This window comes from Prorops nasuta, unplaced genomic scaffold (genome assembly GCF_024137725.1).
Source record: "Prorops nasuta isolate Cenicafe-Biocafe unplaced genomic scaffold, Cenicafe_Pnas_1.2 PNAS00002, whole genome shotgun sequence".
NCBI classification, from domain to species: domain Eukaryota; kingdom Metazoa; phylum Arthropoda; class Insecta; order Hymenoptera; family Bethylidae; genus Prorops; species Prorops nasuta.
In genome coordinates this window covers 5387828-5407403 of record NW_027116799.1, presented here as the reverse complement: position 1 = coordinate 5407403, position 19576 = coordinate 5387828, and the positions used below count along the sequence as shown (strand labels likewise).

Sequence of the window (19576 nt, the reverse complement as noted above, 5' to 3'; positions counted from 1 at the left end):
GAATATATAGAGTACAGCTGGTACATGTGAGTTTGTGCGTGTCAGGTAAGGGGTGGTCAGGTGGGGAGTCCAAGTTGTACGATCGAGCGAGAATAACCTCGTAGTATATAGAACGAAGGTAGCTGAGACAGACACCCCGAAAACCTTCATTACCTTCGGCCTGAAAGGAGACCATTGTACCGTAAATGGAGTTTCCTGCGTTCATTTTTCTTCCCCCTTTTTTTACAGTTGGTCTCTCGTATACGTAGCCCAGATCCGCCCCATTCTTCACCGTTTGCCTTTACGCGGACTTTCCGTGGAGGAGGTTATAGAAGCGATAGGGGGTGTGGGGAAGGTTTACCCGTTCATTCCAGCGTTTACGTAAATTTTCGAGTAATTTTAGAGGCGGCGAACAAAGGGAGGGTTTGCAAGGTAGTACTAATGTCGCATGCGTATATAGCTACTCTCTCTCTCTCTCTCTCTCCTCGTCCCTTCTTTGACTTGCAAAAGCAGGGAGGCAATAGAGGAAAAATGATAGTGCAGGATAGAAATGCGAGAGACTTGGCAGGGACAAGAGCTCGCTTAAAGAGGCTTTGAACCGAGAACTCGTTTTGTAAATAGGAGATCAGTCTGCATCCGGAAGATCGTTTTAGATGGGTATTTTCTCCACTAGCGTTACAAGCCTACTATTACGCTACAGGATACCTATGTGCTCTCCCAAAATAATCTAGCTCGCGACGCGAGTTCTCTCTCTCTCTCCCTCTCTTCATTTTTCCCTCTTTTCTCTCATACTGTTTCTTTCGGTATATTATAATTTTAAAAGCCGCGTTACAGCATCATCCTTTCTTGGAATTTTCGAGCTTGTTAAATTGGCTATAAAATGCGAATAATCTCAAGTTACGGGCGACAGGGATGGCAGTATTGTGCCGCCATTGAGTATCTTTCGGCGGTCGCCTTCCGGTAATGGCGTTATTCACGACATTGCGTGCGAGGGTATATCGGAAGAGTGTAGGGGGGAGGGGGGGGGGGGTGGAAGGGGCAGTGGGTAATAATTCGAACGATAGCTCGCAGCGGAGAGAAAGTAAAGTCCGATTATTTATTCAACGTCTTACAACATAATGTACTCGACGAACGTGCATTAAAGCGTTGCCCACAAAATTTGCCCGTTAACGCGCCATTGGCGTTAATAACAAATAAGACGCGCGTCGAGAGTCGCGGTCGGTGAGAGAGAAAGTTCGTTGCGCTCGGAGGGAATACACGGGGATTACCGAACCCAATCCAGCCGAAGATTTTACAGCCGAAAAAAAAGTCAGTGGAAAAAACAAGAGTGGTAAAAGAAGACGCTTCGCGATATCTATCTCCACGTGTACGAGCGCTGCACATAAAGAATTGACGGGGCGAGACGGAGAAAAGGAGCGAAAGAGGGGGAAAGGAAGAAAGAGGGGGGGGGGGGGGAATGAGTCCGAGAGGCTTATTTCTTTCTTTCGCCGAGTATTGTCGGCCGGTTCAACTCGACTCCCGGCGGATCAAATTCTAACCAGTTCGGCATTATAGCCGCTGTCCTTCGAGGTCCTCTACCTCTCTCGCATGGCCCTTCTTCGTCCTTTAAACGGTCCCCCGCGCATCCTTCGGAGAAAATTCGAACCGCCGGAAAAAGCCACCTTATTGACAAAATCTGAAGCTTCAGTCTCATAGTCATTCTATGCACTCTGCTTTTGTTTCTTTTGGATAAACAAGCGTGACGAATCTTCAACGACGTCACGCTTTCATCCAGAACTCTTTTTGCACGCGACACTCAACAGCGAAAAGACCTGCCATTGGTCACTTTGCTTGCCCAACTTTATTTATTTCTTCCAATCGCGTTATTCGTGCAAGTGTTGAAATTTCTACTCAGCCCAGGACCAATTACATCCTCGAGGTTGCTATACGTTACTTGCGCTGTAAGGATTATGATACGCTTCGTTGAACTCTACTTAACCAGACCAGTTTTCTCAAGCAAATAGTTCGATTATGCGAAGAAGCTGAGACTCATTGTCCACGATGGTCTACGGGACTTTTCCATTGGCTGCTGTCTATATCAAGATGGCCACGTTCTTCTCTATTATACATATACTAAGAAAGAAGGAAGAAACTTCGTAATACTTTCCTCTCTCTCTCTCTCTCTTATTTTTTTCTCTCTTCGATGATTTACATATAACGAGATAACGATTTTTATTTCCTTTTCTTATTATAGCCTTTGTTTTTTTCTAAAACCGATCGCTGAAGTTTGATCGTGAAAGAGAGAGTCAGGGAGATAGAGAGAGAGAGAGAGAGAGAGAAAGAGCGGGAAATTGGGAGAGAGAGAGGAAAGGACAGGTTGGAGAAAGAGAGAATATAAGCACAAGCGGGTATCCTTTAGGCCTGTCAGCCTTCATTTGCATACATAACATTCTGGTCGACTGGACAGCGCGGTCAGACCTCCCCCCCCCCCCCCTCTCTACAGCGTCGAGAGAGACTCTTCTGCTGCTGGTGCTTTGGCCGTTTCTGCGACCTCGAGATTCTCCTCCTCCCTCGATCTTCTCCTGCACTCATCCCTCGACTGTACTACTCGCATATCGATACTTGGATAGACCGTCGCGTCTCCTCGGCTATACCTTTGTCCCGAGCCTATGTGCCGACGTTGAAATATCTTGGAATTTCCTTTGGTTCCCACGGAATGCTACCATACGGACACGACTAATTTAGAGAAGCGAGAAGCAAGAATTTCTAGCTCGCGTTCGCTCTTCTCGCATTAGAAATTACACGTATATATTCAACAATGTTCGTACGTACGAGTGAGAGAGAGAGAGAGAGAGAGAGAGAGAGAGAGAAAGGTTCTTCCAGATGTAAGATAACAATGAAGAAGAAAAAAGAATAACGATGAATTGTTGTTTGTTGACAGGTGCACGAGCTGTGCGATAACTTCTGCCACCGGTACATCAGCTGCCTGAAGGGCAAGATGCCGATCGACCTAGTGATCGATGACCGGGAGAGCTCGAAGCCCCCAGAAATGGGCAACGGACTCGACGGCGGCGGACCAAGGAGTACAGCCGACAGTACCAGCCATACGGACGGAGCCAGTACGCCGGACGTCGTGAGTACCTCACCATCGTCAACGTCTTATTATCCGCACGACGCGATCACCCCTCACCACCACCATCACCACCACCACCACCACCACCATCACCAGACTAATAGTCACGCCAGTATCGGCAGTACCGCCACCACCACCCCCTTGCAACTGAGCCAAAACCAAAGCCAAAACCACCACCCGTCGCCGCAGTCGAACAACAACAATACAACCACTACTACTGCTATTACCCCAAGTAGCGCCGCCACAACTCCCAACTCCCTAAAGCGTACGCACCAGCAGATGATGATGGCAGCCGCGGCGGCATCCGCGATGGCCACCTCGCCGCACGCAGCCGCATCCGCGCCCCCTGCGCACGCGCACGCCGCCCTCGCTGCCTACCACACCATCAGCTCGACCGTTTATCCGTGCTCGTAATAGACGCGCCGCGCCGCGCAATAACAAACTTTCTCAACCAAGCATCACGATCGTCTTTTGCCGTTCCGCGTCTCTGCACTAAAGTCTCTGTGCTCCTATATATATACGTACCGTACGTAATAATCCTCCTGCTATTACGATACGTAACACATTTCTCCATAACGTCGCCGTACCGATTCAATGCCGATCCAACTGGTGCAGGCCTCTTCGCGCGATGCTACCCGATCCCGCGACAGGACCTCTTCTTCTTCTTCTCCTATATAAATCACTGTATTTTTCTTCTTCTTCTTCTACTACTACTACTACTACTTCTTCTTCTTCTCTCTTTCTACATAGATTCTAATGCTAGAGTCGGTGTCAGTCATAGAATGAACCAGTCGAGTATAAAGAGCGAGGGTAACGCGTATCGTGACTCTTTTTTTTTCTTATTTTTTGTTTTTATCGTTGGACTGGCGCTACTTGTCGAAACTCTCTTTTCTCACTCACCGTCTCTATCTTTTTCTCTTCTGGCACTTGGCTGGCTTTTAACTTGATGCATTTCAATCTATCTCGCAGTCTAGTCTCTTTTGCTTCTCTTCTTCTTATTCTTCTTCGATTGTCAATTCATCGTATACACGTATATTATATATGTATATATAATACGAAGCTTTACATATTTTCTCTGATTTCTTCCTTCGAACGTTTCCCTCTTGGACCAACGGAGGAAACGGAATTTCCATCCTTCCTTTTGAATCTCTTGAAAAAGCTTAGTCTGCACGTTGTTCGCACAAATATGTAAAGAAAAAAGCAAACCTACAAATTTACCTGATTCGAAGGAACATCTCTCGAAGATGTCCTTTTGGAGAAGCAGAGATCGAAGCGACGAATCTGTTGGCATCGATACATCGATGTCGCATTCCCTCTTTTAACTGTCAAGGTCTGTCGTGGATCGGAGAATCGCGAAGCGGTTATTTTACAGCTCACGCCCCCTTGGGAGAGCGTCGATTCTTATCTTACGCGTAGAAAATCCGGCTGATCCGTTGCGAATAGACTGAAGAAAGTAGCGCGAGCCGTGTTAATTTTGAACTTTGTTGACACGTTTTTTTTATTATCGATCGTTGATTATAGATTTTTTATACGTTTGCAGAACGCTTAGCTAGTAGCTATTGACACGCTTTAAATATATAAATAAATATATATATATATATATATATATATAGGATGGACTTGAGCTCTGCGCCATGAAACGATGTTATCGCACACGAGGAAGCTGAAGATTTTCTACTCGCGACTGGACGCTTCGACGCCGTCCCAAGGCTGGCGTCTCTCTTGCAGGCACCAACGATACACGCATCATCTTGTGGATGCTTATTAACGCGCGAGTTAGTCTCACTTGTGAATAAACGCGAGTCTGATGATCGTCGTGCGTCTCGGTAAAAACGCGCTTATCCGCCGAACGTAATTGACATGACGTTAAGAAAGAAATCGGCGGAGATTTCACCGCGTGGTTTATAGCAGGGCGACGATATTATTCTTAGCGACTATTAATCGTGATCAGGATATACGTAATAGGATTAAGTCTATACACGTCACAAAATGAATTTGTGTCTATTTTTAAACCGAGCGGTCAGAATTAACTTAAATATAATAGGGAGAGAGAGTGCGAAAGAGGAAAATTGAGAGAATGTTCGAGCGAGTGAGAGTGTGATAGAATGATTTGTGAGAGTGAGAGAGAGAGAGAGATCGTGGTACTATCCATCAGTTTTGAGAATACAGGAGATTATAGTCTATAGTTTTTAACTTATTAGCATGGATTAATATGGTAGGCGAAGCGAGCGATGCCGATATACATAAGATTGAAGGAAATTGGATAAATATGAGCGTGACACGAACCAGACAAGATGCAGCGTTGTTTTTAAAATATGAAATTGTGTATAGGGAATTGAGAGCGTGAGTGAGTCTCATTCAAACGAGAGAAATACTGAAAGTAATTAGGAATGTTTGTGCGATGAGCCGACAGCGATATTGTCGGCGCCGGTTGCGCAGCTTATAAACGAAAAGAAATTAATCGAGAAGATCCGAGAATAGTTCATATATATGTTCGTCGTGCGCGATACCAGTCAGATTATCACTAGGTCTCGGTACTCGTAACTAGGGAGTTGTGTGAGGTACATGTCCTGGCCGGCTGGGCGCGCGAGATCCACCCCCAATCCCCGTACTTAACAACCCTTGATAATTGTTCAGATTTTTTCTCTCCGAAGCGAGAGCGAAAGAGAGAGAGAGTGAGAGGGAGAGAGAATTATTTCTCAAAAGAGCAGAGAAACGGACGACTAACGACGTCACCTCCCACTACCAAGGTCAAGGTCTACGAAAACCCTTCACCCTCGACTTCGAGTTAATATACTATGTGTATACATATATGTATGATATATATTAACCAGGATTAATATATTTATATACATATCTATGTATAATCAATTACATATATTACTATTTATCTTTAGACCACTTCATTATAACATACCTTTCATTGACGTATCGTCTCTCATACCATATATATATATATATATAAATTATTAAACAAATAACATTATATTCACACCCGCCGCACACATCCACACATACTTAAACAGTTCCACGTAACATTTCGAACAGATTTACACGTACCGTCATATTGCAGCTCCGATCGATATATTCGAGCAGAGTATATCGATCGTGGTGTTTCAATCGCAAACCCACGTGGTCCCTGAAGGTCAATGGTATATATATCGTTGAGTTTGCATATATATAATGCGATATAGTTGGAGAGTCATGGCTCTGCAGTAATATGCATGCAACGAGAAATCAGAGGGTGCAGGGTGAGGAGGAGCCTTTTCCTTGGGCAAGCAGGAAATTAATCACGATACAATGATAAATAAGCGACGAAGGGGAGTCGTCCGAATTTCTCAAAAGTAAATTTAACGATGAAAGCTCGACTGAAAGCTAAAATGCAAGGGTGTGTACGGAGGTTGGTAGGTGGTTCTCGGCGCAAGTCGGTCGGAACCCTAGTTACGAGTGCCGAGCCTAGGGCCGAGATGCACAATCTCGGTTTCCACCCCCCCCCCCCCCCCCCCCATATGAGAAAACCCATTTGGATGGTCCACAGGAAGTCGAAGAATTTTTTTCACGGACCACGGAGGAAACATCGAAGAGGACTTGGCGCAGCTTCATACTTATTGTACCTATATTTTACGACGAACGCACGCTGCGACTCGAGCACATCGGTCGCATCGTGGACTCTGTATACGTACTAATCGTTCGATATTTTATGTAAATTCGCGTGTCTTCCGTCGTAGGAGATTTTCATGGGACGCTGCGTAACGTATAATACGGAATATCTTTTAATTGTGTCATTGTGGGTGATAAAAGAATTAAGCCGCGGGATTTAATAGTCTGTACAATACGAGATTCTCGCCGGTTCTGGTCGCTTACATATTTTTTAAGGAATCGCTTCTCGGTTTACTCGTTCGTGTGATCACCGATAAAGTTGCATCTACACGTTAGGAATTCACGCGCGAATTTGTGCCTAAATGTGTCTGCGAGGCTACGGATTATTTTGCTAATGTTTTTTCACACGATCGTCAAAATCCTACAATATACGTATACCAACGGGAGAATCGCCAAGGCCGATATTTCGAGGTCGGAGTTGAAGGGAAAAGGAAAAAAAAGTAATACGTAAAGAGTCCTTTGGCTTGTAACTTAAATGTAATATTATATCAAGGAGACAACACACGTATACGTCGAATAAGACTTGCATAGATAATTCATCGGAAAATTGAGATTATTGAGAAAATAACGTGAATACTTAGTGCCATAGGTCCCAGCTGGCGCGCTCTGGCGCCGAGACTGTGTACTTAATTAAATGATAATTAATGAAGAAAAGCGATTTTTTCAGCAGCCTGTACAGAAAGATTCGCAGGATATATCAAGTCTCGGCAGTGATCGCGGTGTGCAAAGTCACTGTTACCAATTAAACGGAAGAATATATCGTTTTTCTTTTGTATAATTATTGTGTTTGCATCGTGGCGTGTCTTGTCCGCAGCTGTAAGAGGTCCTAGTAATATATATATATATATATATATTATATACATATTAAATGCAACGACGATTTTAGGCTGAAACGAAATTAGCTTCACGGTGATATTAGATTGAGATGGCTCGAGGTATAAATAATGGAGATTATTATTCCGTTAATTTCCATTTCCTTTTTATATTCTTATTTTTTTATCTCTTTTTTCTACCCTCTTACTATTGCGAGAGCTTCGTTTCAGCGACGCGAATTTTTACTCGAATTGCTCAATTCTTTTTACATCTGCCGATAGGTCATCCAGCTACCTTGCACGGTGATATAATTTGTGTCGCGCTTACTCATTATTATTTTTCATTCGATAGATTTAAGCTTTTGGCGAAGTTAAGTTTCAAGAGGTAGGGAGATTGTGATCGTGCGATGAGCAAATGGTTTTTGCACTTCACGTTCCCTGTTGCGCGTCAGTTTGAAAGAAGGAAAAAAAAAATATTTGTTAAGAATATGTCGCGTATAATAGTTACGTTTTTGTTTCGTATTGTTTCTGAGATTGTTAACGTTTTCGAGCTACGCGTATACGCACACGACGAAATACGTAAGAGAAGAGTAGGGAGAGAGGGAAAGGATATATGAATATATAAAAATTATATATATATATATTGTTTAATAATATGTCGATTCGCGCTGAGCCAAATTTCTGTAATTCCGGAAATCAGATGAACAGAATGTGTTTGATTGGAAATAATAATTACATTAAATTTACTGAATTTGAATATGTTCTTTATTTGAAAGCCAATTTCAGGGAAAACCTTCCACAAACTTGGTCGAAGGAAAAACCTTGTCTTACTAATCTTTGAGATGAGGGATGAAAATCCACGAACGTGGTGGTAAACCCTTGACAATCCAACTTTTTATTGATTAAATCCACGAAATTGCTGGCTATATTTATTTACATAAGTCACGGGCAACTATTATGCAGAATCGCACAAATTAAACAATAGACAACAAATTTCTTAGATATGAAGTATCACGTTCTAAACTGACGAGACTCGGAATACGAATACGGCCCAGTCGTTCCTCCCCACACCACCTCGGAGCCTCCCCTCCCCCCTCCCCCCATTCTGTCACACGACAGGTTACACCAGTCGCTGCTGGCAGATAGGTTGGAGGGAGGGAAGGCAGAGGTCCATCTAGTGGAGACGCTCGAAAGTAAAATAGCAAATCTGTTGCTTGATCGTTTTCGATGATGGTAAACTTCCGAACATATATATATACATATATATATATATAAATAAATGAATAAATATTATATTATTGAACTTACGTATATTTGCACAGACGACGCGCAAAAGGCGCGACCACGAAGAAATTTCAAACGACGGAGATTGTACATGTATGTGTGTTATAACGACTTACAACTTACTAGAATTAAGAAAGAGATGAATGAAACTCACCCGAACATTGTATACGACTAGCATTATAGTGATAATATATTACCGATAATGATACTTGTTTAAACTATTGTCTCAATCAACGTATTTTCATTATAAATAAATGTTAGCATTGTTGAGTTAAAAAAAAAACACTTGTCTGGTTCACTCTCGATCAAGCGAGCTTCCTAATCCTTCAGCATATTCTCTACACCTTCGTGTCCAAGGGACATAAATCCTGTAAGAAAGAGAAAGAGAAATAGAAATAGAAAGAGAGAGGGAGAGAGAGAGCGAGAGTTTTAGTCAGGATAGGCCGACTAAATAGTATTATTTCGAGAATGGAAAAGCGTTCGTACTTGAGTTAAGGTATACATATATATATATAAGCAGGTGAAACGAATTGCGCAGTGCCGTAAAGAGGTGTAGGAGAGTTTTGAGAAGAATTGCCAGAGATCCCGTATAATTCGAATATTGGCCAAATGAGCGAATGAGAGCGAACGAGGCGGAATGAGGCAGAACTGGGCCATAAATCTCGGTTAACCCTCCGCTAATAAATATTTAACCCTTTAAATTTGCAACAGCCCTCAGCGTGTAGCCATTTGCATAAGACTTCTATTTCATTTACACATTGCATAATTGAATATTTAAATTCAATTGCTGCCCGTTACGCGCTCGCAGTTTCGAGCCGCAAAACTGCAGTAAAACTTGTAACGGGGCCACTTTCCTACCCCGAAACCACCCCCGTTGAGCCGCGCATCCCTCGCCGATGGTCTATCGCCGACCTAAACACTCCCTCGCTTCGTGGAAAGTGCTCGAAGAATATTTTGCCTCCCCAAGGGGAATCTAGGGGAAGATCCTCGAGACATACCAGACTCCTTGCTCGCGCGCGCTCTCTTCGCTCGTTTCACCAGATTTCCAGCTGCGTCTTCTCTTCCAGAAAACCCGGAGGAACACCGAGAGTATCGACCTCGGACTGCTTTTTACAAAAATACACGCTCTATATAGAGTATATACATATACATACACTCTGTAATACTCTGTATATTAGGAACGTCATTAAATTGTACGAGACGGCAGGTTTAGACTTGGAAATTCCGGATTGGATGTCGAGCAGATGTTTAGCGGTGACGAAGCGAGGATCACGGATGTTTTGAGTAAGACGGAAATAAAATAATTGGTAGAGAGAGAGAGAGAGAGAGGGTGGATGTGGGAGTTAGGGGCCCTTCGGGAATCGGCATTGTGGCGTCGCGACGCGAATCGTTGAAATTGAAGCCGCGTACAAATATATATATATATATATATATATATATAGTATGTAGGGAAGAGGAGAAATATTTTTAGAAAGATACTATATCGCATATATATAGTATATGTATATATAACAGTGCGAGACGCGTGTCTGCCTCCTCCCATACCTATGCATTCCACGGCGACATCTGGCATCGAAAAGCACACACGTTGGCACTTTCTCGAAAGGGAGATTACCATTGTCACGTTATTCATGCTAACGATGATCGGGTAGAGATCGGCTGGTCCGATAATCGCTCGTGTCGCTAAAATCGAGGAGGCGGTCATTGTGAGCGACATACTGACAGCATAATAAATTATCCTTCTCTTGGCCACCTCCGCTATACGCGTGTGTGTGTGTGTGTGTGCGTGCTGGAGAAGAGCTCATGGTGGCCCCCCGTAATGCGATACACCGCGAGTTGGCACGCCTTTCGCGCTCTCAAAGCGATCTCGAGGATGCGCGAGGACCGATGGAACTCCGGAGCGCCTCGCCAGTGCGCCCAGCGAGCCATTGTCCTTCGCGTCCTCGTCCGGCTCTACATGTGCAGTTTTCCATCCGTGAGAGCCTGCGGACTCGCACGGTACCCTTTACAGGATTTACCAAACGAGATACAAAGCAGCTATAACAATCCCCCACGTTGCTATCCCGTGTATATATCAGTGCTATTCGTCAAACACCTCCTCCTTGTAGGCACCACTCGCCTCAGCCACACTCCCCATTCTATCCCGCATTTTCTCCTCCCGCAATCTCCGCGCTCGAAAAATTTCTAAAATGTTTGTCGAGATCTTATCACTCGCCGTCCTCGCTCATTTTTACACGCCATTATCGCCACTTATGTCGTGCACACTTATCAATACTGCTACACTGCAAAACTGGCTAAATTTTGCAAAGCTACGCTCGCACGTGACTCCTATCGCGTATAGAGGTATAACCGTTATATGCGTGTCAGGGAAATTAATAGTAGTTGCGCTGGGAATGACTAAAAATGCGTGGTGCGGTATGTTGAAATTAGAGTGGAATTGGGGGGTGCGAGACGAGGTAGCGACAGGAATGGGGTGGGAGGGGGGAGAGCTAGGAGAGCGAAAACTCGCTGGCATAGTTTGTCATTTGGCAAATGGCGCGTTGGCCCTGAAAACTCTTTCCCACACCCACGATCCACCAAGGTGGTTCGTGCGTGCCTTTCGTATTCTCAAGGTACAGATGTTACTTCCTATGTGTGCGTGCCTCGTCTCTCCGTATATTAGTACACACGTGAATATAATACAGTCTGACGCGTAATACGATAAGTGTAACGACTCTGTCGACCAATTGCAGGCAACACCGTTGCTCGAACCGCCCATTTGTGTGCATAAACGCCACCGCCAACCGGTACCGTCGCCATATCGCACGAGTCCCCGCCGTCTTTTTCAATACGCGTGAGCCGCCGCGCCGGTGCACCCGTTCCCTCGGCATTCCACCCAAACGCAGCTCCTCCTGCCTCCATTTCCTCATTCATGGAAATTTACCGTTTCGCCCACAGGGAATCGATTCTTTATATAATAATAATGATGTGCAAAGATTTATAGAATTTTAAGAGTAGGAAAATTCGTCGCGAGTTCATTGTTCCGCGTAGACTCATCCACCGCGGTGCTATAGGAAAGGAAAAAATTATATAGTCGAGGGAGTGAAGGAGAGAGAAAGAGAGGAGGGGGGGGGGGGGAGGAGGTCTCTTATTAGTTATTGTGTACGCGATGAGAAAAATACGAGGAGGTAGGCAGAGACAAGCGAGAGTGGCGCGTAACTAATCCCCGGATGTGTGGCATGCAGGTATTCTTTGCTATCGTGCGCGGAAGATGAATAGTAAATCAAACGGGCAATTGTAAAAGCCTGTTGTTATTGTACGCTCCAGAACCGCCCATTTGTGTGTGTACAAATGCATCCCGTTTGCATTTCGTTTCGTGTCGTGTTCCACGTCGTCTCGTCCTCCTACACAAAAGTGCATCTCGCGCTCGATTATATTCTTCTCGTGCGGCATTTTCCAGGGACAATAATATTATATAGCGTATTATGGTGTATATGCATATATATATATATATATGTGTATAGGGTTAATGAGGAATATACATAGGATACTACGATGTCGCGGATGATCGGTCGAATGGAGTTCGAACGAGAGGACGAAGTTACAAGGGGAGGGAGCGAGCCATCCATTGATTTGTGCCAGGCTCGAATTCACCTTGCGAGATTAACAGTTGCGTCGCACGTAAATATATATGTACACGCATATACATGTAGCATAAATACATATCTGGTCGCGCGGTTGCGTCACTGGAGGAATTTGGTATCGCGCGAGGCGCAAGGCGCAGCAAACGTAACGAAGGCCTCGGTGCTCCGATTACGACGCCATTGGTTTTCCTGTACCGCGTCGTAAAGCGTTGCGTAACCAGCAGCGCTCGGCGCAATATTTACGCGAAACGTTAATTAAACTCGGGCGCAATTAGCACGTAAATCCAGCGAACTCGTTATTCTTCAAATAGACTCGCCAACATTACCAATTAGTTTGGTCGATGGCAAATATGTGAGGAACTATTGCCAAGTGTAATTAATGTAATTATCTTTGCGTGAAGGTGGAGGCGGGGGAGGGGAAGCAAAGTTTCGAAAGAGGCGAGAGGGGGAGGGGGTAAATGGCAAATATGAATAATTAGTGTTTGAAAGAAAATTCATTTTCGTAGGAAATATTAATCTGGTGGTGAATGGAGGCGCGAAGTGTAACGCGGCAGGCTGATAATTGCATCGGGACCAGCAGGGTTGGGGATGTATATTTTCATAATGTAATATCGTTGCGGCGCGCTGGGGCGGGGGATTCTTTCGAGCTTGTCGGAAGGCTACGGAGGGAAGGTTGGGGAAGAGAGGGAGAAAGTGCGTGGAGGGTGTTTTGCTGGTAATTGGTGCCAATTTAATCCTGCCCTTCGCCCGCGTAGCCTGTATTAACGCTAAGGGAGAATGCCGGGAGCAAAGCTGGCGCGTAGAGGGTGCCCGAGCCCGTTCGCACCCTTCCCACGCAAACCCAAGCTACTCCCACGTAACCACCTTCCAACACCACGTGCTTTCACCCTCCGAAAAGGGGATGCACAGCCTTCTCTTTCCAGTCATCATCCCCCTCCCCCCTCCCTCTCTAGACACAGCACACACACGCGCGCGCGCGCACTCGCGCAAACTCGCTCGAAAAGCCTGACAACCCCCTACGAAAATATAATTAACGGTAATCGCTCCCGTATATGGCTCGGATTAACTCGGAGTGGGGAAGCCGCACGTCAAATTCTTCGGAGTTATCGGATGGAATGAGTTTTCCTACGGGATTACGCGCGCCTCCTGGAAAATTGCCACCCCGTTCCCAGAGATGCTGCGGGAATTACCAGGAGAGCCACGCATGTCCCGGATTACGCGTTTCATCAAATTGTTTGCTTCTGGCGATCGGTCCGGTCATCTCTGATTAAAATTCTATATCCGGTTCCTCCTAATTAGTCCCCGCTCATCGCCGCGCGGCGGCATACAATGCGGTTTTCGTGAATGGAGAATAGCAATAAATAGTGCAGGTGCGTGTATAGGAGATTCGAGTGAAGAAGTGCCTATTGTGTTCGGTGGGCGAGCGAGCGAGCGATTGGTCGCGATGGACCGCAGGTCCCGGCCGACAAACTTGGCCGATCAAGGAGGATGAGTAAGCAGCAGGATGGGCGAGGGGGGTAAGGAGGGGGAGGGGGAGGGAGGTATACGAGCGAATAGAAGGCTGCCGACGTATAGGACCGCGGCGACTCGAAATAAGGGGGCTATCGATAGATGCATGGGGAGGAGTCCGGACGATCAGGTTCAGCGAGATCTTGTATGCAAATTCCATCGTCCATGCACCTTTCCGCCAATGGCCGAAATCCATCGAGAACCTGGAAAATTATTGCTCGTGCCGCGTACTTATCTCGCGCGATTATAATAAGAGACTCGAATCTTGGCGGACGTGTATATAGAAGCTCTCTCGGGGTTTGTCCTCAGGTTCTCCGGCCAAAGAGACGCGCGTGGACTCGTGATCGCTCCGAAATTGGTAATCCCGTGCGATGGCATCGGGAACAAGGTCGAAGACGCGAATCGGTGGTGGAAGGACGAAAGCGGATTCGCTTTCGTGGGAGGAGGAGCAGTAGTAGGGGAGTGGGGGGGGGGGGGGAGGGAGATGCCGGAGATCTTGTATGCAAATTCTCTCGGTGCATCTCCGTGGGATCCTGGCGGGAGCCGTGGAGGATTAACGGGCCCGGCTCGCATGAAAGGAACACGGGGAGGAGAGGAAGGTGGTGCAGGAGGGAGGGGGAGGGGAAGTTGAGTCCTCTCTCGCTTCTGTACGCTCTCGGAGTCTTCTGATTTCTCGGCGTTCCACCCCCTCACCCCCTCCCCCTAATAGCCGTCCTTCGATCACAAAGCGGCTCGGGCCTCCAGGGCCGCCAAATAAGAGAAGCGATCGCGTTTACTCGCGCGCGACTCAGAAAAAGAACAGCGCGAAAAGAAACATTCCACGGCATTTCGCAGCCTTTACCGGTCTACCCCGGGACCGTCACGCTTGGTATCCCCGCTAAGGATCTCGCACGTAAACTTTACATCCCGTCACGTCCACGCTCGACGTCCAAACACACGCGGTCGACGAAAAAATTCCTCCTCGCTCTTCGGATGCTATATAGCGTATAGTATAGTAGTACACGGTACATATACCACTCGCCCCATCCCTTAACGCGCGAGATTCGACGCTCCCCCTCCACAATATTTATTCCTCGTGCTCGCTTAGAAGCTGCGAATCGGACGGTGGAATTTTTCCTCGGGAATCCCGGATTGAGAGAAGGCGATCTTGCACTACGTTGCTGACGTTCTTGTAAGAACGGTGAAAACATCAATAAAGCCAATGGGTTTTGTCGCTGAAGGTGCGAAGAAAACTATTTGCCGATCTTCAGCCGGGTTTCACGCCGCGAAACGTGAGTTGCGTGCGGTTCTCCGCGTTTTATCGTTATTGTCGAGCGTTCGCTCGCGCGCGCGTCGGATCTCTGCACGAAGATCAATTTTCTTTGGCCGCAGAGAGTGCCGCACGAATACTTGACGCCTTTTTGCCAATCTGGATTCCCCGGGTGTCTCGCTCCCCGAGATTTCTCCGGCCTGGAATATCCAGAATCCCGGTAACGACTCCTCAAACCTTATATTCCCGCTACGGGCTGCACACACGCATTGTTTTTTAGCGGAGAACCAACTTGATACTCGTCCCCCGATGTTCCCTATCGAATCACGCGTGCACCCCTGACTTATGGACCTGTTGAACATTTATCGGAATTCCTAAGTGCGTTTACCTGGATCTCCAGCACTCTGGTAGCACCCGTGTGCTATACCAAACTACCGAAACGTCATAAAAATCTGCCAAATGGCTCTTTCTTACCGACTCCCTGGTACCACCTCGTTCCTCGGTAAGCGTCGAATAAACGAATTTTTGCCAAGCACGCGAACGTATCTCGGCGCGACTTTCCGTCCCTTCCTCGTAAATCTCAATTTATAAAAAGTCTGATCACGTCGGCAGACCATAAATATATATATATATATAGTACGACAAGAGCTTTGCGCTTATATACTTAGTTTTATAATAATAAAAAGCAATGCTGCTGCTGCTGCTCGTCGACTCCGTGTTTCTTGGCGACACACGAGTTTTGCCATGCGGGCTTTCGGTTATCGTTGTAGTTTTGTATATGGTGGATTGTACAGCTGGTGCAATAACCCAGCTAATCCTGATTCTGGCTAATATTGTGTTGTGTCGTGAAAGATAAGTGAGGGCGCGCGAAATTACCGCGGTAAATACACGTTGTTGGGGCTCGACGAAGCGAGTTATATCCTTGACTGAAGGTAATCGAGCTCGCGCGTATAAATCCTATTAGAGGATTAGAGGGACGCAGCACGCGGTACTCCACTTGTCTGTGTTGGTGAAAGCGCATTCAGCGCGCCTGCTCAAAGCTTCTCATGCAAATATAGCCAGGTCCTTTGCTCTATGAGGGAGCTCCTTCCAAATTATTACCGGATCCATCATGATTGCAAATTTCCCTGCAATTCCATTCCTATAGATATAGCTGTATAGATATTAGATTCGTAGGATTTAAATGTTACCCGAATCAAATTGCGGCCACTTATTGGTTATAGTTGTAATAGACGCTGGAAGATAATGTAGAGAGAAGAAATGAATTTTTCGTAAAACTCTTCAAGAGTCGTTCACCCCTATATCTCCCCGGGTTTATTTCAAGAGATTGCAGCCCGTATAGTCGGATTGGAGTAGTTACACGTGGTTGCGCGTAATCGTACGAGTGTGTCGTGCAACAAATATCCACTGTCGCAAGAATCGAGGCTTCGTCGTAGAAAGTCGATGAGGTCTCGACGAGATGCTCCGCGTGGCTCCCTGGATGAACGAACGGGATGCTCGACGTCTCGGTAAATCGAGCGCGAGAATGTGGCCCTACGAATTCGACTTTCTACAACTTCCTGCCTCGCGCGCCCCAATTGCCTCGACACTCGATTTGCTACGAATAAAACTGCACTGTCTCCCGTTTATGCTTTTTGAATGTAAGCTATGAGGATGGGCAATAACTTACTGAAAATTACATTCTTATCGTTTCTTTCTTCGTGTATATATATATATAAGAATAATGATCCACAGTGTCCCTTTTGACCGTGTCTTCGACGTTTATTAAATTGTAGCAGGCTTTGTTAAAAGCATCGAAATAAACACTGAAGATCCTATACTTAAATTGAGCCATCCCATGAGCGATTCTCGAGATCTCCTTGCGCGCCATCATTTTTACCGAGCTCGCCCACGGAGAACGAACCGACGCGGCGTCGAGAGTACGCGATGAGTTCGTTTTTCGTGCTCGCGCTCGTCTAAATTTAACTCTCGTCCGCGTCCGAAGAATTCGACCTGAAAAAAGAGAACGAGTCAGAGTTCTCTTATAATAATATCGTCGAAGGGTCCCATGATTACTTATTTTTGCTCGCCTTTTTACAAAAGTATATATTTCTCTATAAATACATTTTTATATAGCTGTTTTCCAACTTTGAAAAGTTTCACTGCGCTTATATATATATATATATATATATATATATCGGTGTGTCTTGTCTGCGACCGAAAGGGATCGGCTCGTTTCTCGCTCTACAGTGGACGGAACCGAAGGAGATCGATGGAACTTGGTGAATCATTTGGACGACAGCGCCGAAGCTGGTTTACGATTGTTTTGGATAGTCGGGATGATTGCGAGGGTTAGAACCGCAAGTGCTAACCGCTATGGTAACCTCCACGTTGCGCTGTCTTGTAAACACGTCAGCGAGTTCTTTGTCGCGGTGGGTAGAGTTCAGGGCGCGTCGCGACGCGTCGTGTCACCATTCGAGAGACGGAAAGCGAGTCGGAGCACGCTTGTCTGTCGATTTGCATTACGCACGAGGGTCACGAAGACTCGCGAGACTATACCGAATCAATCGGCCTTTCGTTCCTTCGCTAATCAAACTGACCTTGACCCTGTGACTTTTCAGCCGCGAAACGACAAGAGAAACATCGAGGCCAAGCAAAGGATGTAGTAAATTATAGAAAATATTTCTGAATTTCATCGTCAAAGTATAATAGCCGTGAATTTCCGAGAGAGTTGGCTGTCTTTCAGGTGGGCCAGCTGTTATCTCGCGCAACAATGCCGTACCATCTCGAACTTGTAATGAGAAGGAGAGAGTGGGGGGTTGGAGATTTGACCGGATCGATCTTAAAATTCCAACCGCGTTTACTCGCAATTCGTGCCTCGATAAGATCAGCACCGGCCACGCGCAATTAATTTGCCATCCCGAAGCGAAATTGTAATTGCATCGACGCGTGCTCTCGCGGAAAATCTTTTTATCGGAAACTTTTGGCGATAATGGACAATCGTAATCACGGAGATGCGCAATTTGATAAACGCGAAGGTGGATAAAAGATCAAGAAATTTGTGAAACAACACTTTCGGACATTTATTATTGTGATGGAAGAACGGAGTAGATGTGCGATTAGTTTATTTTAATTACGGCAATTAAAATTACGCTCCGGTGATTTCGTGTTTTACGGGTAACGAGCTTGCTCGCTGTTTAAATCGGATGAATCAATGCGAAGGGGCACATTGCTTATAAGCTCCGAGCTGCGAGCGTTGAGTAGTTTTGTGTCGAGGCGCCCAAGATCGACGTCGAGCTATCCCTTTTTGCATGTATAGAGCGTAGAGCAAAGTAATGAGAGCAGGCCTCTCTCTCTCCCTACCTCTCCTTCTCGTGGCTCGCGTTCGATAGTTTCTTATAGGTGCAACGTCATCGGGTGAAGCTAGGTTGGCAAGAAACTCAACTCTGGCAGGTGTGCCAGAGAGACTCTCCCGTCTCTAACGCTACATCTTAAACTTAGGCTAAACTTAGTTGCATCTTTGACTATTCTACCGATTCGTTTGGCTCTGCTCGATTTTCTCTCGAGCCTACCCAGAATGTGTGTCGATTAGTTACGTAGGCTGGAGTTTCCGCAAATTTTATGCGTCACGAGTATTTAACATTTCGCCTAATTTATCAGGATGGATATATATATATATATTCTCGCTGTTTATAAATACAATTACGCTTGCGCATATATATAGGTGAATGACTTTTCTTCAGGTTCATATAGGAGTAATGCAGGTGCAGTTTTTTGAGTTGGCGATAGGTGACATAACTGTTATCGACTGCTCTCCCACGTTCCAGAGACAGGCACGTCGTTACGGAAGTAGCCTGTATATTTACATCTTCCACTTTCCCGACTGATTTGTATGTGCGACTACGCTTGGAACCGTGCTCTTAGCCTCTTGCGTGCTCTCCGTGACAGGCTGACCGCTTCCTCCTGGCGAATGATATATTTCCCTTGAGTCGACGCAACATGCATGATCCAGAATGTTCTCCTTCAGCAAAGCCGGATGACACAAGCTGTCGCGAGACCGCGGAACGCTGCTTTGATTTACGCCCTCGGATATTTTGTCATTGAGTCTGCATTTTCGCCAATTCCTCCCCTTCCCCCTCCATTTTCACTTTCTCTAGAAGCTGTCATCGTATTTGGAAAATTTTCAAAGTATTCGTCTGGCACATTCGACTCTCTGCCGTTGTACAGTTTTAAGTAGCGTAGCTTATGTACTCGCCGTCTCTCTCTCCCTCTGCGAGGGTTTAAAAATAGCAGAAGCGCGACAGACGCAACAACGCCTTTGGCAGTAGCGTTGTTGTGATATCGACGCCTCGTTTGGCCCAGTCGCGTT

General features: G+C 45.9%; 1 protein-coding gene across 1 annotated transcript in view; it reads left to right on the top strand.

Moving 5' to 3' along the window:
* hth (homothorax) overlaps window positions 1-19576 on the top strand; it is a 330111-nt gene that overhangs the window by 36127 nt on the left and 274408 nt on the right. Inside the window, exon 6 of the mRNA XM_066743762.1 lies at window positions 2900-3091. Coding sequence (XP_066599859.1) covers window positions 2900-3091 — 192 coding nt within the window. The remainder of the gene's footprint in view (window positions 1-2899; window positions 3092-19576) is intronic.